A 26,303-nucleotide genomic window follows, 5' to 3' on the forward strand; every position below is an offset into this window, starting at 1 on the left:
GCATCTTGTCAATTGTGCATCCACTCCACTCGAGTGGTGGACAAGCTACTTGAAGAGGGGGCGCGCCTAGAGAGGTTGCAGGGTGACAACAACATTCTGAGAAATAACCTCAAGGACAAATACTTTTTGCACGCTAAGGATATCAAGGCCAAGGATTCTGAGATTTCCTTCCTCAAGGATGAGGTGGCCAATCTCACTTCTCAGCTAGAGATTGCCAACAAAAAGGCTACCTCTCTCCATACTGAGCTTGGTGCAGCCAACTTGAGGATTGAGTATCTAGAGGAGCAGTAGAAACTGGGATGGCCTGATGAAAAAGGGAAATGACTGATGAGGCATTTGCCAATGGCTTCCACTTCTACAGGGTTGGTTTTGTGGCCAATGACCCTTATTATACCTTTGAGAAGTTTGGGGAAGAGACTGTTGCTGAGATGGTGGAATTTAAAAAGGAGCATGCTGCTGAAATCAAGGCAAGGAGGATAGAACTTGGGCTGGAGGAGGAAGAAGGTGAGGGCGCGCCACAAGAGGAAATCCCCAAGGGCACGCCTAAAGCTGATCCCACTGTTCCTCTTCAATCTATTCCTCCAACAGACCAGTCTCAGGGCGCGCCTTAAGTCATTTTAATTTAAACTTTAAATACTTCTGAGGAGCCAGCCCTCTTTTGATGGTGTGCAAAGTTGTATGACTTATCTTTCTGCTACCCTTTTACTTTTGCATGTATGGCTCGACGTTAATTTTATCTTTCCCCATATGCATAAAAATTTGTTAAGGCACTTTGATTTTTCCCTTGGCCATTTATAAAAACATGACTCATATTTTCATGATGGCGCGCCCTCATATCCAAGTCTATGATAAAAGGGACGATAACAACTTCGAGATCACATAAAAAGAAAACACCCACGAATGTGCTAAATAAATAAGCTCTGATATCAAAGGGCGCGCCCTGTAGCAACATCAGTCATAATGAACATAGTGCAGATAACACGTACTTTTTCTTATCAGTAATGCCTTCGCGATTTTTTATTTACTTATTAGTTCAAGGGCGCGCCTTAATTCGATTAGCTTTTGCTTTAGCTAATTTCGTTGTCCATGTACATTTATTCCTTTCACCCTTGAATACTATGTTTATCTTGATTATGAAGCAGAAGTTATTAGATAGGGCGCGCCTCAACATGGGGTGCGCCTCTGATGTTTTTCAAATGAGAAATTTCATGTCAAGCAAATAAAGCAATTTGAAGTAACTTTTCCCTTTTATTGATAATGCGCTCTAGTGTATAAATTACACCAGTCCCATGGCTACTATGCTCTATGGGGAAATTATTTGAAAATTTTTCTTCCTTCTGCTAGTTCCAAGGTTCGCAGTCACATGTACTAACCCCCTAGGCTAGGAGGAATTTATTTGCTACTAGCCTATTACATAAGAATCAAAATAAGAAAATAAGGGGGACACAGCCACACCCTACTGATAATACTTCCGTAAATGTTCTGCGTTCCATGCTCGAGGAATAAGTTTACCATCTAGATCTTCTAAGCGATAGGTTCCCTTCCATATTATAGCTTTAACTTTGTACGGTCCTTCCCAATTAGCTCCAAGCACCCCGTGCTGAGCTATCTTAGTGTTAGGCATAACCTTTCGCAACACAAGATCTCCAACCTTGAACGGTACGGATTTTACCCTTTTATTGAAATACCTTGCGACCATCTGCTGATATGCAGCAAGCTTCAATTGAGCGTTAGTTCGAGCTTCGTCTAACAGATCCAAGTGGAGCCTCTGGTTAAGTTCTGCATCTTCCTCGACAAACACGTCTCTCCGTAGGGATCCCGCTCCTACCTCCACGGGAATCATGGCCTCATACCCATAAGTCAGCAGAAATGGGGTTTCTCCTGTGGTCGATCTAGGGGTCGTATTGTAAGACCAAAGGACCATGGGCATCTCTTCTGGCCAGTCTCCTTTTTTCTTTTCTAACTTTGCCTTCAAGGTGTGTTTTATGATTTTGTTTAAGGCTTCTGTCTGACCATTACTCTGCGGATGATAAACCACGGAGAAGTCCTTTTTAATCTTTAAGTCCTCACAAAGCTTCCTTGACTCTTTACTATCAAACTGTTTTCCATTGTCTGAGATGAGTTTGTAGGGGATACCGAACATGCATACTATGAAATTGAACACAAAATCCCTTATCTTCTTTACCGTGATCATGGCTAGTGGCATAGCCTCTGCCCATTTGGTGAAGTAGTCCACAGCCACCACAGCGTATTTCACACTCCCCCTTTGCTTTGGGCAACTCTCCAATGAGATCAATTCCCCACATGGCAAAAGGCTAGGGACTCGCCAACGAGGTAATGGTAGATGTCGGGGCGTTGGAATAGTTGGCGAATCGCTGGCAACGATCACAAGCCTGGACAAAATTGAAAGCATCTTCTCTCATAGTCGGCAAGTAGTATCCTTGTCTGAGCACTTTTAATGCCAAGGAACCACCCCCTGAGTGATTGCCACAAATCCCTCCGTGCACCTCTTTGAGAATATAATTTCCTTCTTCCATATCCATACAACGTAATAGTGGCTGGTTAAATCCTCTCTTGTATAGTACCCCGTCATATTCGACATACTTTGCGGCCTGGTAACGAAGGCGTCGAGCCCATAGTTTATCTTCTGGTATAACTCCTGTTTGAATATAGTTATGAATGGGGGTCATCCAGCTTTCTTGTGGGGTTTCTTGCATTTGAAACACCTCCACCTCCGGAATACTTGGGATTTCTTGGATTCCCAAAGGGATTTGTCCAAGTTGAACGCAGTCCATTGATAAGTGGCATTTTATACCACTTAGAACGTCTTAAAATGGCTTAAATTGGTGTCTTGAAATCAAGTATTTTGTGTATTTGATGCGTTTTTCTAGTGTTTATGCATTTCAGGGTATTAGTTGCATTTCGGAGAAGGAATCATCAAGAATAAGCATTGGCATGTGTTCACCATTGCGAGAGGAAAAGAACGGGAAGATTACGGCGAAGAAACGGAGGAAACCTGGAAATTTTCCAGTAGGGTCCTGCGCGCCCGCGCAGCAATACTGAGCGGCCGCGCAGCAGCCTTGCGCGCCCGCGCAGAAATGCTGAGCGGCCGCGCAGGGTCGGGGAAAATAATATATTGTTTTAGACTTCTACTTCTGTTTGGCTTCCAACTTCTATGTAATCTGAGTTTTATGAGACTATTATATAAGTAGATTTGAGACGTTTTTCACAGAGTATTAAGAGGGGATTATGTTTTAGATTGTGTTTTGCAAGAAGCGAAGGAGATAAGGAAGAAGACCGATTTAGCACACAGCAACGAAGAGGAAGCATATATTCTTGTAATTCTTGTTTCGTTGTAACGTTGGATGCTAGTTTTCTTGCTTTGACTTATTTACTCTTGTGACGTACTCTGTTTTAATATAATTAGTTTAGTTGTTATTTTCTTGTATTCGTTTATCATGATTTCATATGAACCCATGATGGCGATAAGTTCTATTATGGGCTAATTGTGATCATGGGGTTGCAACGGATTTATTATGGAATTCTTTAGTTAATTGTTTAATACTTTAGTGTGTGATGATTGCATGATATCTAGTATTGGTTGTGCGTATTCGTCTTATGTGCGTCGCGAACATATAAGATAGGGTGTTAATCTCTTGTGAAGCGACGGTGGATCTTGAGATTTAGAACTTGCCATGCTAGCATAGGTTCATGTACGTTGTGCATGATTAGTGGGTAACTCTAACAGTTTTATTTGCCCTATGTAATCAAAAGAAATAACTTGTGCTTAAATCGTTGTGTTGTCAATTTCTGTAGACATATAGGAAATCAACATAATTGATGACTATTCAACTTCTATCTTAATTGTGGATGTTTGGTAGAATGGTATTAGTACAATGAAAGTTGGCTTTTATCAGTTTTGTGTTATTCGATTAATATCATCACTGTCACATGCTAAAGGTAATAACTATGGCTATAGAAGGAAGTAATAATGAAGTTGTGATCTCATGAGTGTTTTATTATTGATAAATTGAAGTGTTAGTTAAGTGGTTAATTAAGTAGTTAATTATAGTTAATATTTCATCAACAATTTTAAGTGTTATCTTAACATTGAGAAGTAATCATACATTGGTGAGTGAGTTAAATTAGACAATAACTTAGTCTGAGTCTCTGAGGGAACGAACTAGAAAGTATTCTATATTACTTGCGAACGCGTATACTTGCGTGAATATTAGTGCGTGATTTCGCCCTAACAAGTTTTTGGCGCCGCTGCCGGGGACTCGGCGTATTTGTTTAGTTTATGTACTTACCAGCATTGGTCATTAGGACTCAGTGATTAGGACGTAGTAGTTAATTACTCTTTTCGGTTGTGTTTCAGGTACTTTAGCAAACGTTTATACAAACTCGTTCTCGTGCTCGCAAGAGGACCTTAGATACAGCTGAGGAGAAAGACGAAGTTCTTGATACACCGGAGAAGTTAGATTTTGAGGATTCGGATTCAGGAACTGAGCAGAAAGAACCAGTAAACATGGGAGATCATATTGTTCAAGCTGATCCAGCTCTTATGGATTTTTCTCGGCCTAAAATTGATGACATTCAGTCAAGCATCCTTCATCCGGCTATTCAAGCTAACACCTTTGAAATCAAACCGGGCACTATTCAGATGGTGCAGAATTCTGTTTCTTTTGGAGGAGCGGCAACTGAAGACCCCAACATGCACATAAGGAATTTTGTCGAGATCTGCAGCACTTTTAAGTATAATGGCGTGACTGATGAGGCTATCAAGTTGAGGCTTTTCCCATTCTCACTGAGGGATAAGGCTAAAGACTGGTTACATTCTGAACCAGCTGGGTCAATCACTACGTGGCAAGATCTTGCGCAAAAGTTTCTGGTGAAGTTTTATCCAATAGCAAAGACTGCTGCTATGAGGAGTGCTCTTACTCAGTTTGCGCAGCAACCTACAGAATCTATGTGCGAGGCTTGGGAACGCTACAAGGAATGTTGAGAAAATGTCCACATCATGGAATGCCGGATTGGATGGTAATCACTGGTTTTTATAATGGTTTGGGGGCTCAATCTCGGCCCATGCTCGATACAGCAGCTGGAGGCGCCTTATGGGCTAAAAGCTATACTGAGGCGTATAATCTTATCGAGACGATGGCTGCAAATGAGCATCAAAACCCAACTCAGAGGATGACATCAGGCAAGGTAGCAGGTATTCTGGAAGTTGATGCAGCCACCGCTATTGCAGCCCAGCTCCAAGCGCTATCAATGAAGGTTGATTCTTTGGCTACGTATGGAGTTAATCAAATAACTATGGTTTGTGAGCTTTGTGCAGGTTCTCATGCTACGGATCAGTGTTCTCTTGTCAACGAATCTGTTCAGTATGTGAATAATTATCAGCGACAACAGCAGCCTGTGCCAGCGACCTATCATCCTAACAACAGAAATCATCCAAATTTCAGCTGGGGAAATAATCAGAATGCTATTCAGCCACCATATCAGCAAGGAGTGAGTAAACAGTTTAACCCACCTGGATTCCAGCAACCACAGCAGTATGCTACAAGACAATCATATCCTCAACAGGGAAGTGCAGCTGCACCTACTAGTGCTGATTTTGAGGAACTTAAGTTGTTGTGCAAGAGTCAGGCGGTTTCTATCAAGACCTTGGAAAATCAAATCGGTCAATTAGCCAATGCAGTGCTCAATCGTCAACCTGGCACTCTTCCCAGTGACACGGAAGTACCAGGAAGGAAGGAAGCTAAAGAGCAAGTCAAGGCTATTACCTTAAGGTCTGGAAAAGTAGCTGATGCTGAAAAGGCAAAAGAAGTCGAAGCTGAAGTTCGAGATGAAGAATCTAAGCAAAGGGAGAAAGCGGCGGAACCAAGGAAGACTACTGTTGAACACACTCTGCCTGAGGCTAATATAGGGGAGAAACAGCTCTATCCTCCACCACCTTTTCCTAAGAGATTGCAGCAACAAAAGCTGGATAGACAGTTCGGGAAGTTTCTGGAGGTGTTCAAGAAACTTCACATCAATATACCTTTCGCTGAGGCTCTGGAACAAATGCCTAGTTATGCGAAGTTTATGAAGACTATTCTTTCAAGGAAGGTGAAACTGGATGACCTTGAAACCGTTGCTCTCACGGAAGAATGCAGCGCGGTTCTGCAACAAAAGTTACCACCAAAACTGAAAGATCCAGGAAGCTTCACCATTCCTTGCACCATTGGCAATCTAACTTTTGACAAGTGCCTTTGTGATTTGGGAGCAAGCATTAATCTGATGCCGTTGTCGATCTTTAAAAAGCTGGACCTACCTGATCCAAAACCCACATACATGTCGCTACAATTGGCGGACCGTTCCATTACTTACCCAAGGGGCATAGTTGAGGATGTGCTCGTCAAGGTGGATAAGCTCTTCTTTCCTGCTGATTTTGTTATTCTGGATTTTGAGGAAGATAAAAAGATTCCCATAATCTTGGGGAGGCCTTTCTTGGCGACTGGCCGTACCTTGATAGATGTGCAAAAAGGAGAACTTACTATGCGGGTTCAAGATCAGGATGTGACCTTCAACGTATTCAAGGCAATGAAATTCCCTATAGAAGATGAGGAGTGCTTAAAAGTGGATGTGATTGATTCTGCGGTTACTTCGGAACTCGATCACATGCTAGTGTCTGATGCATTGGAAAAGGCCTTAGTGGGGGAATTTGACAGTGATGATGAAGATAGCAACGAGCAATTACAATATCTGAACGCTTCTCCCTGGAAGCGAAAGCTAGATATACCATTTGAATCTCTTGGTACTTGTAATAACCCCAAAATTTTCAACTTTTTGTAACCCTTGTGAATAGTGTTTTAGCTGAATGAAGAAACTTTTCATGCCACACTATGTAGGGGTTCTGTTATGGATATTCTGGGATATTATTAGTACTCTATGAAGTATATAAGTGTATGTAAAGATCGTCAGAATCCAATTCCGAACACTTTGGTTTTTCCCGGAAATCCACAAGATACGGAGAGAATTGAGTATAAGGTAACAGGATAAAAAGGATTTAAATTAAATGATTATAATAGAGGATCATAAAAAGGAATATAATGTATTGAGAAAGGTTAAGGGAACCTAAGTAATAAGATCCCGGGTATGATCCTTCAAACGATAAGCGAGAACGAAAGTTAAGCAAACCGTATAACAGATCAGTAGTCATTAGGCAAACGATTAGGAAGTTAATCAAAGGGATTAGGGGGAATGATGTCATCCAACCAATAGAAAGAGGACAAGGAAGGGAGGATGACATCATGAGGATGACATAAGCATGACATGGGAAGGAAGGAGGTGTGGTAGCTTTGTAACCACACAATTTCAAGGGCAAGAAAGTAATTGACTAAATCAAATACAAAACAAGTCAACCAAGCCAAGTAAAAATCATTCTCATCAAAAAAATCAAAAGCAACCAAGGCATGAGTTCTTCATTTGCTCTCGGCTTTTAGCATTTTTAAAGGCATAGAATTTCAAAACTCAAGATCCAAGCCTCCTAAATTGGTAAGATAATTCCCTGATCATCTTCATGCTTAGTTAGGACTATATCATGAGTTTAAGCCATTAATTCTTTCTCAATCTTCTTCATTTAATCAAAGAAGAAGACAATGAATAGTGTTTTCAAGTTTTTAACTTGAACTTTTTCTTGTTTTTCTTGAAGATCCAAGCATTCTTAAGACTTCTCAAAGCTTCTTAAGGCTTCCTAGCTCCACCCACCACTTCAAGGAAGGTATACCATCTCCAAACCCTAGATTCCTATATATTATAAGATGATTTTGATTAGTGCGTTGATATTGTAGTTTGTTGTTATGATTTAGAGTTTGGGATTTGGAATGGTAGTGAAATGGAATGGTAATTGTTGTGGTTTTGATTTAAAGGAACTTAAGTATGATTAAAGTTAAGTTTAAGCATAAGTATGAATGATTAAATTGAATTGGTTGGGGTTGTTATGATGTGATAAGGATGGATGTTTGTTGTGTGTTGGATTTGAGGTTGGTTTGTGGTTGGTTTTGTATGGTTTAAAATTGGGAAATCGCGTAAACATAGCCGTCGTAACGTCCGATTTTCTTTGGACTGTTTTTGTGCATAGCATTATGACCCGAGAACCCCCTGCTAGATTATGACCACTGCCATGTTTAGATAGCTCATGTTACGAGCTTCGTTTTGATATGTAGTTCGTTCGATTCCGATGCACGGTTTAGGAGAAACGACCGTTTCAAGTAACGGCGTTTCGCGAACGAAACTTTTCCCCTCGCCTTACTTTGAAACATAGATTAAAGACCAAAAAGGGTTAATTAATGTATGAAACATATATGGTAAGTGTGTTAGGCAGTTGGTAAGACACTCGCGAAGGAATCGCTTTAAAACTCGTAAAGGTTAAATTATTAAAAATGGTGGAGCCGAGGGTACCCGAGTGGCTTAAGCGAATCAGTGAGCGCAAAACAAGCGTTAGAGTCTAAGTTAGTTAAAGTATAGATTTACAAGTGACTTTGGTTTAATTCCAACTTACTTGTTGTTTATAGGTTACCAGACTCGTCCCCAGCCATTCGTAACCCCAGTCGCTCAGGCAAGTTTTCTACCCGTTATACTGTTGTTGTGATGTAAATATATGTATATGCATTATCTTGTGATATTGCATGATTGTTATTAGCAAATTTTGCGATATATTGGAGCATGCTAATATGGTATATATGCATGTCTGTTTCGTAATCTGGTTATCTATCTGTTGATTTCAATGCTTATAGTTGCATAATACCTATACTAGAAATAAGCAAGTAGTTGCGTATACCCTTAGTATAGGGGATAAAAGGTGAACATATTTCTAAACCGGGAGTCGATGTTCCCGAGTATATATATATATATATATATATATATATATTTATTTATATATATATATATATATGGATATAGTTTTTAAAACTATTAATCGAATAAGGTTTATTCGATAACTTTAAACTTTATTTTATTATTGAATATTATTTCGAATATTATTCGAAGGCGTATGACTCCTTTACATTATTTATTGAATATTATTTGAATATTCATTTGAGGATGTATGACTCCTTTATTTTATTTAATGAATATTATTTATAATATTCATTCGAGGTATTATGACTCAGCTTATTTTATTTATTGAATATTATTTGAATATTCATTTGAGGATCTATGACTCCGATTATTTGCTGAGATATATTCTTTATTTTATTAAAGAATAAGGTGTCGATAATCAAACTTATTTTTGATTATTCAAATAAAGATATTACTTTCGTATAAGTATATCTTTGATTATTTGCTATTCATTTCAAGTATAAGTTTTAATACTTCTACTTCAATTATTTTATAAAGATTATTTTTTTATGGGAATATTATTTAAATAATAATATTCAGACATTTTCTAAATATTCTGGGGACTGATTTACTTCATTAAATCAGTTTTACTCCAAACACTCTTTAAAGTGTTTTCGAGTCTTTAAAATGATTTTCAAAAGTTAGAGCGGATCCCAAAACTATTTTTATATTTAAGATCTTCCTTTTAAAAAGGGGATTTAAATACTCGCTCAAAACCTGGGGGATCCGGCTCGGTGGTGTGTTTTATATTTGCAACAAGGTTGCTGTCTTGGTAAAAGAGTTTTTGATTACTTACCCAATATTCGGGAAGTAAAATTCTTGGAACAAGTTAATCCATTAACAGGCATCGCCTGGGAAATATCGGTGAGTTTTCCTTTCCAACTAGGTACGACTTCTTGGTGGAGCCGTATCAACAAGTTTCTACTTGGGGAAAGGGGGAAACGAGCTTTACGTTTCAGAGTCATGGATTTCATCTGAACTAGGAGTGGCGTAAGTGGTCGAGTAGCGCCGGCCCAGCCTTATTATATTGGCCCAAATGGCCTGGAAGTTCCGCTAAGGCGGTCCATTCCTTAGGAGTTCAGTGTTCGGTTGACAAGTAAATCCGACAGGTTCTCCTCTACATGTAGAAAATGGTGGGGTTGTACTACTACGACTGATCATCGTAAGTGGTCTTCCTGGCGCGGCAAACTCCCGTAATGAGTTCATCATCCAATTGGATAATTTCTGCAACACTACCCAGAGCACTTCGATAGAAAGGCTACGGTTGGGCGAGTGTTGAGTGTTGGCAGGGTCAAGTTTTCAAAATGATGTTTACATCAAATGAAGTATCTCATAACTTCATTTTATTTTGATGATATTTTAAAGGTTGAATCTATTCAAGTATTATCTTGTAGTCTCATCTATGTGATGAACTTTTGAACTAATTATAACTTGAACGGTGGTAGTTCAAGTAGTATTTGGAAAAGATATAAGTATATTGGAGTATCTGGTAACTTCATCTTTTAAACTTATATCTAGTAAATGATTATCTTATGCATGACAAAGATTTTCAGAAAAACGTTGAGACAAGGTTAGATATATGAGATCACCTTGCAACGATATTTTTATACAGTTATACACTGGAACTCTGTGTATATTATGCATGGAAGAGGACTTCCAAGATTTTGAAAAGTATATATGTATATATACTGAATATTTTGCGACTTCATCGCATTAAGATATCAAACTTGGTTCATTTCTTTTGACCAAGACTTTCATGAGTACTATGAGAAGGCTCATATATTGTAAATTATTATACATATTATTTTGGTGGGCTTGCTGCTCACCCTTGCTTTCTTCTTTCATCACACAACATCAGATAGACAAGATGAACAGGACCAAGCTCCCAATTCGCGAGCGGATAGGAAACGTTCTGCAACTTCCTATAGGCATTGAAGTCGCTGTATGTAACACCCCCAGATCCGGGGTCGGGGATCCGGGTTGTCACGGTCTTTCTTTCCACAATATCACTTCACTTAATTAATAATAAATAACCTCATACTGTGACCCCACACTAACACACACCACAACCCGTTATAGTCTCAGAGATGAAATTGAAATAAGTACAAGTCTTTGAATCCACAATTTAAAATTATTACAACCCAAAATGATTACTTGATAATTTACAGTTAATTGCCATTATCTGCCACAAGTTATAATTATACATAATTTGATTCTCAAAAGTAGATGGTCTAAACTATAATGGATCTACCTCTGCAGCTATAGCAGCTACAACATCAGCGGGAAGACGCGGGACGCTTCCCACGCGCTTGCGCTGGGTCTGCTGGAGTCTGGCCATCTCTCCTAACTGTTGTTGTGTGATGAAGAAATAAAGCAAGAGTGAGCCTTACAGCTCGCAAGATAATATATATAGTGATAACAATAATATAAGTATCTAAATGGATACTTAATAGCATCTCTATCATATGCAAGATAATTACTTGCTAGATATAAGTAAAAACAAGGAATGAAGTTACCAATACTTCACCACACTTATATCATATAAAGTTACTTGAACTGCCACCGTTCAAAGTATTATAAGTTTTAAGAAAAACATCCCATAGATGAGACCACAAGTTAAGACTTGAATAGATTCAATCTTTGAAATATTATTGAATGAAAAAGTTATGAGATACTTTATTTAGTCCCGATATATATATATCCACATATATATATATCCCGAAAACATTTCCTGGAACCTCTGTTATGTGAAGTATGAACAGAGTTCGAAACATCCAATGAATTTTGGAAAGGAAAAGAATTTTGGCATAAACCCGATATCTCGCTGATCAGGCAAAGATACCAATAAGTAACCTTTTCTACTAGTAGATGGATGAATTCCTCACCGGTCATCACCCTGGCCGCATTAGGACCTCGCGCTCGACCGTACCCCGGTCCCTCACGCGTTGATGGACTGCCACCCAGCCACTTACACAATAATAGACCGTACCCCGGCCTGTCGCTTATGCCGACTCAATGAGATGGGCTTACTTCCCGAACGTTGGGCAAGTAATCAATTCATTTACCAAATCTGCAACCTCGTTGCGAATATAAAATACACCACAGAGCCGGATTCCCCAGGTTTTGAGCGAGTATTTAAATCCCCTTTAAAAGGAAGATCTTAAATATAAAAATGAGTTTTGGGATCCGCTCTGACTCTTTAAAAATCATTTTGAAGACTCGAAAACACTTTAAAGAGTGTTTGGAGTAAGGCTGATTTAATGAAGTAAATCAGTCCCCAGAATATTTAGAAAATATCTGAATATTATTAATTAAATAATATTCCCATAAAGAATAATCTTTATAAAAATAATTGAAGTAGAAGTATTAAAATTTATACTTGAAACGAGTATTAAATAACCCAAGATATACTTATATGAAAGTATTATCTTTATTTGAATAATCGAAAATAAGTTTGATTATTGACATCTTATTCTTTAATAAAATAAAGAATATATTTCAGCAAATAATCGGAGTCATAGATCCTCAAATGAATATTCAAATAATATTCAATAAATAAAATAAGCTGAGTCATAATACCTCGAATGAATATTATAAATAATATTCATTAAATAAAATAAAAGGAGTCATAAGTCCTCGAATACTATTCGAAATAATATTCAATAATAAAATAAAGTTTCAAGTTATCGAATAAACCTTATTCGATTAATAGTTTGGAAAACTATAACCATATATATATATAAATATATATATATATATATATATATCCATATCCATATATACAAGATTACTCGGGATCCTCGACTCCCGGTTTTTAGAAAATATTTTCACCTTTGAGTCCCTATACTAAGGGTATATGCAAGATACAACTATCCTTTAGCATAGGTATTATCAAATAAACCAACAGATATATATCTCAAGAATATAAAACAGGCATGCATATATACCATATCACATGCTACAATATATCGCAACATTTGCTAAATAACAATCATGCAATATCACAAGATAATGCATAAACATACATTTACATCACAACAACAGTGTATCGGATAGAATACTTGCCTGAGCGACTTGGGGGTGAGAAAGGCTCGGGACGAGTCTGGTAACCTATAAACAACAAGTAAGTTGGAATTAAACCAAAATCACTTGTAAATCTATACTTTAACTAACTTAGACTCTAACGCTTGTTTTGCGCTCACCGATTTGCTTAAGTCACTCGGGTACCCTCGGCTCCATCATTTTTAATAATTTAATCTTTACGAGTTTTAAAGCGATTCCTTCGCGAATGACTTACCAACTGCCTAACACACTTACCATAAATGTGTCACACATTAATTAACCCTTTTTGGTCTTTAACCTATGTTCCAAGGTAAGGCGAGGGAAAAAGTTTCGTCCGCGAAACGCCGTTACTTGAAACGGTCGTTTCTCCTAAACCGTAAATCAGAATCGGACGAACTACATATCAAAACGAAGCTCGTAACATGAGCTATCTAAACATGGCAGTGGTCACAATATAGCAGGGGGTTCTCGGGTCCTAATGCTATGCACAAAAACAGTCCAAAGAAAATCGGACGTTACGACGGCTATGTTTACGTGATTTCCAAATTTTAACCCATTCACAAACAACCCAAATCAACCTCAAATCCAACATACAACCATCCTCCATCCTTATCACATCATAACAACCCCAACCAATTCAATTTAACCATTCATACTTATGCTTAAACTTTACTTTAATCATTCTTAAGTTTCTTTAAATCAAAACCACAAAATTACCATTTCATTTCACTACCATTCCAAATCTCAAACTCTAATCATAACAACAACTACAATAACATCCTACTCATCAAAATCACCTTATAATATATATGAACCTAGGGTTTGAAAATGGTATACCTTCCTTGGATTGGTGGGTGGAGCTAGGAAGCCTTAAGAAGCTTGGAGAAGCCTTAGGAAAGCTTGGATCTTCAAGAAAAACAAGAAAAAGTTCAAGTTAAAAAACTTGAAAACACTATTCATTGTCTTCTTCCTTGATTAAATGAAGAAGTTAGAGAAAGAATTAATGGCTTAAACTCATGATATAGCCATAACTAAGCATAAAGATGATTAGGGAATTTTCTTACCAATTTAGGATGCTTGGATCTTGATTTTTGAAAAATCTTGCCTTTTAAAAAGTAAAAAGCCGAGAGCTAAGTGATGAACAAATGCCTTGGTTGATTTTTTTGATTTTTGATGAAATGATTTGCTAGCTTGGTTGGCTTGGTTTTGTTTTTGATTTAGCAAATTACTACCTTGCCCTTGAATTTGTGTGGTCCTTAATCAACCACACCTCCCTTCTTCCCATGTCATGCTTACCTCATCCTCATGATGTCATCCTTCCTTCCTTGTCTTCTTTCTATTGGTTGGATGACATCACTCCCATTAATCCCTTTGATTAACTTCCTAATCGTTTGCCTAATGACCGCTGATCTGTTATACGGTTCGCTTAACTTTCGTTCTCGTTTATCGTTTGAAGGATCATACCCGGGATCTTATTACTTAGGTTCCCTTAACCTTTCTCAATACATTATATTCCTTTTTATGATCCTCTATTATAATCCTTTAATTTAAATCCTTTTTATCCTGTTACCTTATACTCAATTCTCTCCGTATCTTATGGATTTCCGGGAAAAACCAAAGTGTTCGGAATTGGGTTCTGACGATATTTACATACACTTATATACTTCATAGAGTACTAATAAAATCCCAGAATATCCATAACAGAACCCCTACATAGTGTGGCGTGAAAAGTTTTCTCATTCAGCTAAAACACTATTCACAAGGGTTACAAAAAGTTGAAAAATTTTGGGGTTATTACAGTCTCCCCTCCTTAAAAGGATTCCGTCCCGGAATCGAACAGAAAACAATTGGGGGTACTTTTCTAGCATTGCGCTCTCTAGTTCCCAAGTCGATTCTTCCACATTATGATTCTGCCATAGTACTCTGACTAGCTTGATCACTTTGTTCCGAAGCACCTGCTCCTTCGTATCCATAATCCTTACTGGCTTCTCCACGTAAGTTAGATCTGGCTGCATATCCACCTGCTCGTACTCCACTATGTGCCTGGCATCCCGATGATACCTCCTTAGCATTGACACATGGAACACATTATGAACTTGTTGCAAATTAGGGGGTAGGGCTAGCTCGTAAGCTAACTTTCCAATCCGTCTTAATATCTCAAAAGGTCCAATGTATCTTGGGCTTAGTTTTCCTTTCTTTCCGAACCTCATTAATCCCTTCCAAGGGGATACTTTCAACAGTACTAAGTCCCCTACTTCATATTCCTTGTCCTTTCGGGCTAGGTCTGCATATTTCTTCTGTCTGTCTTGGGCTGCTACAAGTCGCCCTCTGATAAGATCCACTATATCTTTGGTCCTTTGGACCACTTCGGGTCCGAGCATCTTCCGCTCTCCTACTTCATCCCAGTATAAGGGAGATCGGCACCTTCTTCCGTACAAGGCCTCATAAGGCGGCATTCCGATGCTAGCATGAAAGCTATTGTTATAAGAAAACTCGATCAACGGCAGGTGATCATCCCAACTTCCTTTAAGGTCTATTGCACAGACTCTCAACATATCCTCTAGTGTCTGGATGGTCCTTTCACTCTGTCCATCCGTTTGGGGATGGTACGCGGTACTCATATTTAACTTGGTCCCCGCACATTCCTGAAAGCTCCTCCAAAATCTGGAGTTGAACCTTGGGTCTCGGTCTGAGACAATGGACGCTGGGACTCCATGTCGCGTTACTATTTCCTTAAGGTAAATGTCCACCAGTCTATCGACTGTGTACCTCTCGTTGATAGGAATGAAATGAGCTGACTTTGTCAGTCGGTCTATAATTACCCAAATGGCGTCGTGATTGGCTTTCGTCCTTGGCAAGCCTACAACAAAATCCATCGCTATCTGTTCCCATTTCCATTCGGGAATCTCCAGGGGTCGCAAAAGCCCACTGGGTCTCTGGTGCTCTGCCTTTACTCTTTGGCAAGTCAAACACTTGTTTACCCATTCTGCTACGTCCCTCTTCATGTTGGGCCACCAGTAATATTCCTTCAAATCCCTATACATCTTGGTACTTCCCGGGTGAATGGAATACCTTGAACTATGGCTTTCATCCAAAATCTCATCTTTAAGTTCTTGAACATTCGGAACCCAAATTCGGTAGGAATACCTCATTATCCCTTTATCATCTTTCTCAGTATGGATCTCCTCTCCAGTCATTGACTTTCTGTCTTCATTCATTATTTTCTCTTGGCACAATCTGATCTTTTCCAATAATTCTGGCTGCATTGAGATCTCAAAAAGCTTTTCAGTTCCGGTTCCGGTTACCTTTACCTCTATTTCCATTTTCTCAAAATCCCTTATCAACTCTTCCGAGGTCGTTATCATTCTGAGTCTTTCCTTTCTACTAAGGGCATCAGCCACCACATTGGCTTTCCCTGGATGATAGAGAATCTCACAATCGTAGTCCTTGATTAGTTCTAACCATCTCCTCTGGCGCATGTTGAGCTCTTTCTGCGTAAATATGTACTTGAGGCTCTTATGGTCTGTGAAAATCTCGCACTTCTCTCCATACAAGTAGTGCCTCCAAATTTTTAAAGCAAATACTATTGCCGCGAGCTCAAGGTCATGAGTAGGATATCTAACCTCGTATTCCTTCAGTTGTCTCGACGCATACGCAATGACTTTACCGTGCTGCATAAGCACACATCCTAATCCTTTGTGCGATGCGTCACTATATATCACAAAATCTCCTTTTCCATCCGGCAATGCCAATACCGGAGCCGTTATCAACCTTTTCTTTAATTCCTGAAAACTGTTCTCGCATTTCTCCGTCCATTCAAACTTCTCTGTCTTACGAGTAAGTCGTATCAAAGGGGCTGCGATCTTCGCAAAGTCCTGCACAAATCTACGATAGTAGCCGGCCAATCCTATGAAACTCCTTACCTCTGTGGGTGTGGTTGGCCTTTCCCAATTTGAGACCGCCTCTATCTTGGAGGGGTCGACCAATACTCCTTCTTTATTGATCACATATCCTAAAAACTGTACTTCATTCCGCCAGAATTCACACTTCGAGAATTTGGCATATAACTGCTCCTCTCTGAGTATTCCTAGAGCTATCCTCAGATGCTCTGCATGTTCTGCCTCAGTCCTTGAGTAGATCAAAATATCATCGATAAAAACTATCACACACTTGTCCAAGTACTTCTTAAATACTCTATTCATTAAATCCATGAAAGCTGCTGGGGCGTTGGTTAATCCAAAGGACATTACCAAGAACTCATAATGCCCATACCTGGTACGGAACACTGTCTTGGAAATATCTTCGGGTTTAATCTTTAGTTGGTGATATCCAGTTCTCAGGTCAATCTTGGAAAAATAAACAGCATCCTTTAGCTGGTCGAACAGATCGTCTATTCTAGGTAATGGGTACCTGTTCTTTATGGTTAGCTTGTTCAACTCTCGATAGTCTATGCACAACCTCATGCTCCCATCTTTCTTCTTAACAAATAAAACAGGTGCTCCCCACGGAGACACACTGGGTCTTATCATACCCTTATCCAAGAGTTCCTGCAATTGGATAGCTAATTCCTTCATTTCTAACGGGGCTAACCGGTAAGGTGCTTTTGAAACTGGCGCCATCCCTGGGGCCAACTCAATAGCAAATTCAATCACTCTATCGGGTGGTAATCCCGGAAGGTCTTGGGGGAATACATCTTCAAATTCGTTGACTACTGGAATATCTTGTAAGCTGGGCACCTCCTTCTGTGTGTCCACCACATAGGCTAGGTAGGCCTCACTTCCTTTTCGTAGCATCCTTTTGGCCTGAGCCATAGTCAAAAATTTCTGCGTCTGCCTTTTTCCTCTAAATATAACTTCTTTCTTCCCGGGGATATTTAACTTAACTTTCTTCCCTTTACAGTCTATCTGAGCATCGTTGCTAGATAGCCAGTCCATCCCCAAAATCACATCAAACTCCCCTAATTTAAAAGGAATCAGATCAACACTGAAAGATTGCTCCCCTATGCCTATCTCGCAGGCGGGGTGAATCTGGTTTACAGGAATAATTTCATGATTGGCTATTTCTACTTGTAAGGGTTCTATCAAAGGTTTAGCCTTAAGTCTTAACCTACGCGCAAAGTCCTTTGATATAAAAGATTTAGTTGCTCCCGAATCAAATAAAACATTTGCACTGACTGAATTTAGAGAAAGGGTACCTGCTATCACATCTGAATCTTTCATAGCATCCTGGACTGTCATGTTGAAAGTCCTCGTAGTAGGTGGCTTATTGGAAGCAGCCCTGCTTGCTCCCGAAGCTGCTGGTTTGTTCATTGGGCATTCCTTCTTCCAATGACCCGAGCGTCCACACTGATGACAATTGGTGGTTGGAACGACAGCAGGGGTTAATGATGGGCACTTATTTGAATAGTGGCCCTCCCGACCGCACTTAAAACAGGTTACTGGCCTTCCTTTACACTCCCCAGTGTGATTCCTTCCACATATGTTACAGGCTGGCAATGGGGGTCGAGACTGGTTGGAATAGGACATTCTTGACTTCTGGCCGCCCTGGCTCACACTCACACTCATTGGTCGCTTAAACCCAGTGTTCCTTCCTGGCAGGGACACTGCTCCTCGATTAAACCTAGTTGGGAAGCTCCTTCCTGCGGAACCTCCACCCATGCTCATACTTTTCCTCTTTATTCCTTTCTTCTCTCTTTCCTTCTGCATCTGCTCACTTCCAACTTCTACAATCGTTGCTTTTTGCACCAGAGTGGCATAGTCCGTAAGCTCAAGGATTGCCACCCTATTCTGAATCCATGGTTTCAGTCCCTGCTGAAACCTCCTAGCTTTCTTTTCCTCAGTGCTCACAAACTCCGGCACAAACCTTGATAATTCAGTAAATTTCGCTTCGTACTCTGCTACAGACAAATCATTCTGCTTTAGCTCCAAGAACTTGAGCTCCATCTGGTTTTCCATAAACCTCGGGAAATACTTTCCCAGAAACAACTGACTAAATCTCTCCCAGGTTATAATAGCATCTGTCTCCATGTTTTTCTTGGCCTCCCACCAGTAGTTAGCTTCTCCTTTCAGAAGGTAGGTAGCAAATACAGTTTTCTGTGCCTCATCGATACTCAAAATCTCAAAAGATTTCTCCATTTCCTTTAACCATGCCCTTGCCTCAACTGGGTCGGCTAATCCGTGGAACTCAGGGGGCTTAAGGGACTTAAAAGCCCTGAAAGAGTTTGCCACTGCATTGTTACTTCCTTGAGGGGGTGGGTTGGGTTGACGTTCCAAATTCTGTCTTAAGAGTTGCATGAACTGGCTCATGGGATCCATGCCTGGGTTTGGTACTGGTTGCTCAACCTCGGTTTCTCCTTCTTCAGCCTCTATCTCGAATCCCTCAACATCATACGTTTCCTCTTCCTCTTCATACAGGGAGTCATCCTGTTCCACATAATCCTCATCTTCCTCTTCACTGTGTTCTTGGTTTCTATTGTCCTGATTATGGCTTCCCTGGTCCTCAGACCCAGGGTTCGCCCTAGTTCCAATCTTTCTTGGCGGCATGATTCTGATAATAATAAAAACAATTATTGAGAAAATTCAACGTTAGGTCACAATCATATACAACATTGTGCCTTGCACAGCTCTTATAATGGGGAGAACGTATATCGCAATTCTATTAATTTAAGAAAGTTCTAATACGAAGTGCAGTAATAATAATAATAAAACAGTGATCCCGTCACTATGGAACTGAACTGAAAGGAAACAAATATATACATAATGCGAGAATACATAGTTTGATCTGGTCAAAAGTACAACAGTGCTACAGTCATCTGTCCCAAAAGTGATACACAAGAGTCTATCTGTCTAGTCAGAAAAAGGGATGCTATATACAAGTCAACTATCCCGGAAAATTGGCTCTTACTAAGGCCTCGGCTAACTAGACAACTAGACTATTCCATCATCAATCCTGAATCACACACCGGAACGGGTCAGCTCCCAAACCCTTTCCATCGCACGACGGAAGATATAGTCGGCCTGCCGCCTGGAGATCCTACCATGCCTGTCCCCCTGGAGAGATCTGAGTCTCGCTCGGGACGTGAGCTCTATCCCCGTAAGCTCCCTCCTCAAGGATCGGGGTATAGAAGCCCTGGTCTCATAAGCTCGGGTACGCCTACCCGCCCTCTCTGCATCCAACTCCCTCCTGGCCTCATCCAGTCGGGCCTCGGTAACAGCCACTCGGGTCCTCAAAACATCCTGAACATATCCATGAGCTAACGAAGACTGTCTCTGGGCAGGGTCAAGAGGTGGTGAATCCGGAGCCGCTGAGGGTGCCTCCTCGGTCTGCCTAGGCTCGGAAGTATGGGTCTCTGAGCTGTCATCATCAGGAATCCAAGATAGTGGTGGAGGGGTAGGGGCTCTGACCACCGGAAGTGTGGGTAAAGGGATACCAGCATACACTACCATAGATCCAACACGCTCCTCAGCTACTGGGACCTCATCCGGGTCCTCCTCATCTGGAATAGCAATAACCTCTGTCTCTGACTCCTCTGAGGGGTCCTCCTCATCTGAAACAGCAATGACCTCCGTCTCAGGCTCCTCTGGGGGGTCCTCCTCATCCTCCTCCATCTCAGGCTCCTCCTGATCCTCAACATCCAGCAATGCCTCATCATGCTCACGCTCGTACATCTCAGGGTCCTCCATCTCAGGCGCCTACACATTAAACGAGCTAAGTTACTATCATGATACTTATAAGGGTTCCCGTAAGGGTTTTAGCTGTCAGTACTACTTTAAGTAGTCCGACCATGAACTTGGCAAGAGTTCTTATTATCTTTGTGAGTTTATTATTTTATCGTCGCATCATCTCTGAGGTTTATAACGCTTAGCTCTGATACCATTTCTGTAACACCCCCAGATCCGGGGTCGGGGATCCGGGTTGTCACGGTCTTTCTTTCCACAATATCACTTCACTTAATTAATAATAAATAACCTCATACTGTGACCCCACACTAACACACACCACAACCCGTTATAGTCTCAGAGATGAAATTGAAATAAGTACAAGTCTTTGAATCCACAATTTAAAATTATTACAACCCAAAATGATTACTTGATAATTTACAGTTAATTGCCATTATCTGCCACAAGTTATAATTATACATAATTTGATTCTCAAAAGTAGATGGTCTAAACTACAATGGATCTACCTCTGCAGCTATAGCAGCTACAACATCAGCGGGAAGACGCGGGACGCTTCCCACGCGCTTGCGCTGGGTCTGCTGGAGTCTGGCCATCTCTCCTAACTGTTGTTGTGTGATGAAGAAATAAAGCAAGAGTGAGCCTTACAGCTCGCAAGATAATATATATAGTGATAACAATAATATAAGTATCTAAATGGATACTTAATAGCATCTCTATCATATGCAAGATAATTACTTGCTAGATATAAGTAAAAACAAGGAATTAAGTTACCAATACTTCACCACACTTATATCATATAAAGTTACTTGAACTGCCACCGTTCAAAGTATTATAAGTTTTAAGAAAAACATCCCATAGATGAGACCACAAGTTAAGACTTGAATAGATTCAATCTTTGAAATATTATTGAATGAAAAAGTTATGAGATACTTTATTTAGTCCCGATATATATATATATCCACATATATATATCCCGAAAACATTTCCTGGAACCTCTGTTATGTGAAGTATGAACAGAGTTCGAAACATCCAATGAATTTTGGAAAGGAAAAGAATTTTGGCATAAACCCGATATCTCGCTGATCAGGCAAAGATACCAATAAGTAACCTTTTCTACTAGTAGATGGATGAATTCCTCACCGGTCATCACCCTGGCCGCATTAGGACCTCGCGCTCGACCGTACCCCGGTCCCTCACGCGTTGATGGACTGCCACCCAGCCACTTACACAATAATAGACCGTACCCCGGCCTGTCGCTTATGCCGACTCAATGAGATGGGCTTACTTCCCGAACGTTGGGCAAGTAATCAATTCATTTACCAAATCTGCAACCTCGTTGCGAATATAAAATACACCACAGAGCCGGATTCCCCAGGTTTTGAGCGAGTATTTAAATCCCCTTTAAAAGGAAGATCTTAAATATAAAAATGAGTTTTGGGATCCGCTCTGACTCTTTAAAAATCATTTTGAAGACTCGAAAACACTTTAAAGAGTGTTTGGAGTAAGGCTGATTTAATGAAGTAAATCAGTCCCCAGAATATTTAGAAAATATCTGAATATTATTAATTAAATAATATTCCCATAAAGAATAATCTTTATAAAAATAATTGAAGTAGAAGTATTAAAATTTATACTTGAAACGAGTATTAAATAACCCAAGATATACTTATATGAAAGTATTATCTTTATTTGAATAATCGAAAATAAGTTTGATTATTGACATCTTATTCTTTAATAAAATAAAGAATATATTTCAGCAAATAATCGGAGTCATAGATCCTCAAATGAATATTCAAATAATATTCAATAAATAAAATAAGCTGAGTCATAATACCTCGAATGAATATTATAAATAATATTCATTAAATAAAATAAAAGGAGTCATAAGTCCTCGAATACTATTCGAAATAATATTCAATAATAAAATAAAGTTTCAAGTTATCGAATAAACCTTATTCGATTAATAGTTTGGAAAACTATAACCATATATATATATAAATATATATATATATATATATATCCATATCCATATATACAAGATTACTCGGGATCCTCGACTCCCGGTTTTTAGAAAATATTTTCACCTTTGAGTCCCTATACTAAGGGTATATGCAAGATACAACTATCCTTTAGCATAGGTATTATCAAATAAACCAACAGATATATATCTCAAGAATATAAAACAGGCATGCATATATACCATATCACATGCTACAATATATCGCAACATTTGCTAAATAACAATCATGCAATATCACAAGATAATGCATAAACATACATTTACATCACAACAACAGTGTATCGGATAGAATACTTGCCTGAGCGACTTGGGGGTGAGAAAGGCTCGGGACGAGTCTGGTAACCTATAAACAACAAGTAAGTTGGAATTAAACCAAAATCACTTGTAAATCTATACTTTAACTAACTTAGACTCTAACGCTTGTTTTGCGCTCACCGATTTGCTTAAGTCACTCGGGTACCCTCGGCTCCATCATTTTTAATAATTTAATCTTTACGAGTTTTAAAGCGATTCCTTCGCGAATGACTTACCAACTGCCTAACACACTTACCATAAATGTGTCACACATTAATTAACCCTTTTTGGTCTTTAACCTATGTTCCAAGGTAAGGCGAGGGAAAAAGTTTCGTCCGCGAAACGCCGTTACTTGAAACGGTCGTTTCTCCTAAACCGTAAATCGGAATCGGACGAACTACATATCAAAACGAAGCTCGTACATTGAGCTATCTAAACATGGCAGTGGTCACAATCTAGCAGGGGGTTCTCGGGTCCTAATGCTATGCACAAAAACAGTCCAAAGAAAATCGGACGTTACGACGGCTATGTTTACGTGATTTCCAAATTTTAACCCATTCACAAACAACCCAAATCAACCTCAAATCCAACATACAACCATCCTCCATCCTTATCACATCATAACAACCCCAACCAATTCAATTTAACCATTCATACTTATGCTTAAACTTTACTTTAATCATTCTTAAGTTTCTTTAAATCAAAACCACAAAATTACCATTTCATTTCACTACCATTCCAAATCTCAAACTCTAATCATAACAACAACTACAATAACATCCTACTCATCAAAATCACCTTATAATATATATGAACCTAGGGTTTGAAAATGGTATACCTTCCTTGGATTGGTGGGTGGAGCTAGGAAGCCTTAAGAAGCTTGGAGAAGCCTTAGGAAAGCTTGGATCTTCAAGAAAAACAAGAAAAAGTTCAAGTTAAAAAACTTGAAAACACTATTCATTGTCTTCTTCCTTGATTAAATGAAGAAGTTAGAGAAAGAATTAATGGCTTAAACTCATGATATAGCCATAACTAAGCATAAAGATGATTAGGGAATTTTCTTACCAATTTAGGATGCTTGGATCTTGATTTTTGAAAAATCTTGCCTTTTAAAAAGTAAAAAGCCGAGAGCTAAGTGATGAACAAATGCCTTGGTTGATTTTTTTGATTTTTGATGAAATGATTTGCTAGCTTGGTTGGCTTGGTTTTGTTTTTGATTTAGCAAATTACTACCTTGCCCTTGAATTTGTGTGGTCCTTAATCAACCACACCTCCCTTCTTCCCATGTCATGCTTACCTCATCCTCATGATGTCATCCTTCCTTCCTTGTCTTCTTTCTATTGGTTGGATGACATCACTCCCATTAATCCCTTTGATTAACTTCCTAATCGTTTGCCTAATGACCGCTGATCTGTTATACGGTTCGCTTAACTTTCGTTCTCGTTTATCGTTTGAAGGATCATACCCGGGATCTTATTACTTAGGTTCCCTTAACCTTTCTCAATACATTATATTCCTTTTTATGATCCTCTATTATAATCCTTTAATTTAAATCCTTTTTATCCTGTTACCTTATACTCAATTCTCTCCGTATCTTATGGATTTCCGGGAAAAACCAAAGTGTTCGGAATTGGGTTCTGACGATATTTACATACACTTATATACTTCATAGAGTACTAATAAAATCCCAGAATATCCATAACAGAACCCCTACATAGTGTGGCGTGAAAAGTTTTCTCATTCAGCTAAAACACTATTCACAAGGGTTACAAAAAGTTGAAAAATTTTGGGGTTATTACACTGTAGCTAAGGTGGGAACTACTAATAGACTAGACTTCAACTTTTGATGTACCAGATTTATGTATACTTATGAATTGTAATAATGGCAAAGAAAATGTAAATTATTCAGAAAACTTTTTAAGGTGTATTGGCAGATAATTATGGAATAAAATGACTTGTGGTTATTTTTTGGATGTTCATCTCTGAGACTATAACGTATGGTGTGTGTGTTTATTGTGGGGTCACAATACAGAGTAGTTGAGTAATTATTAAGATTGGGTGTTATTAAGGGAAATGGAACTCGTGATGACCCGGATCCCCGACCCCGGATCTGGGGGTGTTACAGAAATGGTATCAGAGCTAAGCGTTATAAACCTCAGAGATGATGGGACGTTAAGATAATAAGTTCACTAAGATAATAAGAACTCTTGCCAAGTTCATAGTCGGGCTACCTAACGTAGTACTGACAGTTAAAACCCTTATGGGAACCCTTATAAATATCGTGATAGGAGCGTAGTTCGTTATCGTATATGGTAGCGGGACTCCGAACCCTGAGGTTGAGGAGCAACATCGCGATGATATTTTATTACTAATTGGAGATCGGATTGTGGATCCGATAGAGTGTCCTAATGCAGGACCGAATGATGTTGATATTGAGGATTTAGCGGTTGAGAATGTTGTCCTAGAAGGGATAGTTATTGAGGAGGATCCCATGGAGGATCCTGACAGGATTGGATAAAGGACCACTGATGAATTGATGACCATGGTTTGGTCGACTACCAGAGGTAGGATTGGCCGGTCACTACCGGAGGTTCGTTCAAGTTGTAAAGATAGTAGCCCCTTTAACGCGGCTTACTCGTAAGACTGAGAAGTTCGAATAGACAGAGAAATGCGAGAACAACTTTCAAGAACTGAAGCAGAGGTTGGTGATGGCCCTTATGCTGGCGTTGCCGGATGGAAAAAAAAAAAAAATTTGTGAAGTATAGTGACACTTCGCACAAGGGCTTAGGGTGCGTGCTTATGCAGCACGGTAAGGTAATCGCGTACATGTCAAGACAATTAAGGTAATATGAAATTCGATATCCCCGCCCATGAGCTTAGGCTCGTGGCAATAGTTTTACCCTAAAGATTAGAGGCACTACTTGTATGGAGAGAAGTGCGAGAATTACCTAAGCCATAAGGGCTCTAGTACATTTTCACGTAGAAAGAGCTCAACATATGCCAGAGGAGGCAGTTAGAGCTAATCAAGAATAATGATTGGGAGATTCTTTATCATTCGGGGAAAGCCAATGTGGTGGCTGATGCCCTTAGTAAAAAGGAGAGACTCAAGATGATAATGTCTTTGGGAGAGTTTATAAGAGATTTTGGAAATAGTAGTGAAGGTAACCGGAGCCGGTACCGAAAAGCTGTTTGAGATTGCAATACAGCCCGAATTATTGGAAAAGATCATATTGTGCCAGAAAAAGTTATGAATGAAGGCAAAGAGCCAACAATTAGATAAAAGATTAATATCGAGAAAGATGATAAGGGAATAATGAGGTATTCTTATAGAATTTGGGTTCCGAAAGTTCAAGAGCGTAAGGATG

At 39.4% G+C, this 26,303-nt stretch overlaps 1 protein-coding gene and 1 non-coding gene across 2 annotated transcripts in view; both read right to left on the bottom strand.

The window, feature by feature from the left end:
• Positions 1 to 1,456: 1,456 nt before the first annotated feature.
• LOC141665135 (uncharacterized) overlaps positions 1,457 to 26,303 on the bottom strand; it is a 41,444-nt gene continuing 16,597 nt past the window's right edge. The window contains exons 2-3 of the mRNA XM_074471118.1: positions 2,508 to 2,659; positions 1,457 to 2,413 (exon numbers count right to left, since the gene is read on the bottom strand). Coding sequence (XP_074327219.1) covers positions 1,457 to 2,413; positions 2,508 to 2,659 — 1,109 coding nt within the window. The remainder of the gene's footprint in view (positions 2,414 to 2,507; positions 2,660 to 26,303) is intronic.
• LOC141669723 (small nucleolar RNA R71) lies at positions 4,922 to 5,027 on the bottom strand. The gene has a single exon (XR_012553989.1). It is a non-coding gene; the product is annotated as a small nucleolar RNA R71 (small nucleolar RNA).

Source organism: Apium graveolens, chromosome 6, assembly GCF_009905375.1.
Source record: "Apium graveolens cultivar Ventura chromosome 6, ASM990537v1, whole genome shotgun sequence".
Taxonomy (NCBI): Eukaryota; Viridiplantae; Streptophyta; class Magnoliopsida; order Apiales; family Apiaceae; genus Apium; species Apium graveolens.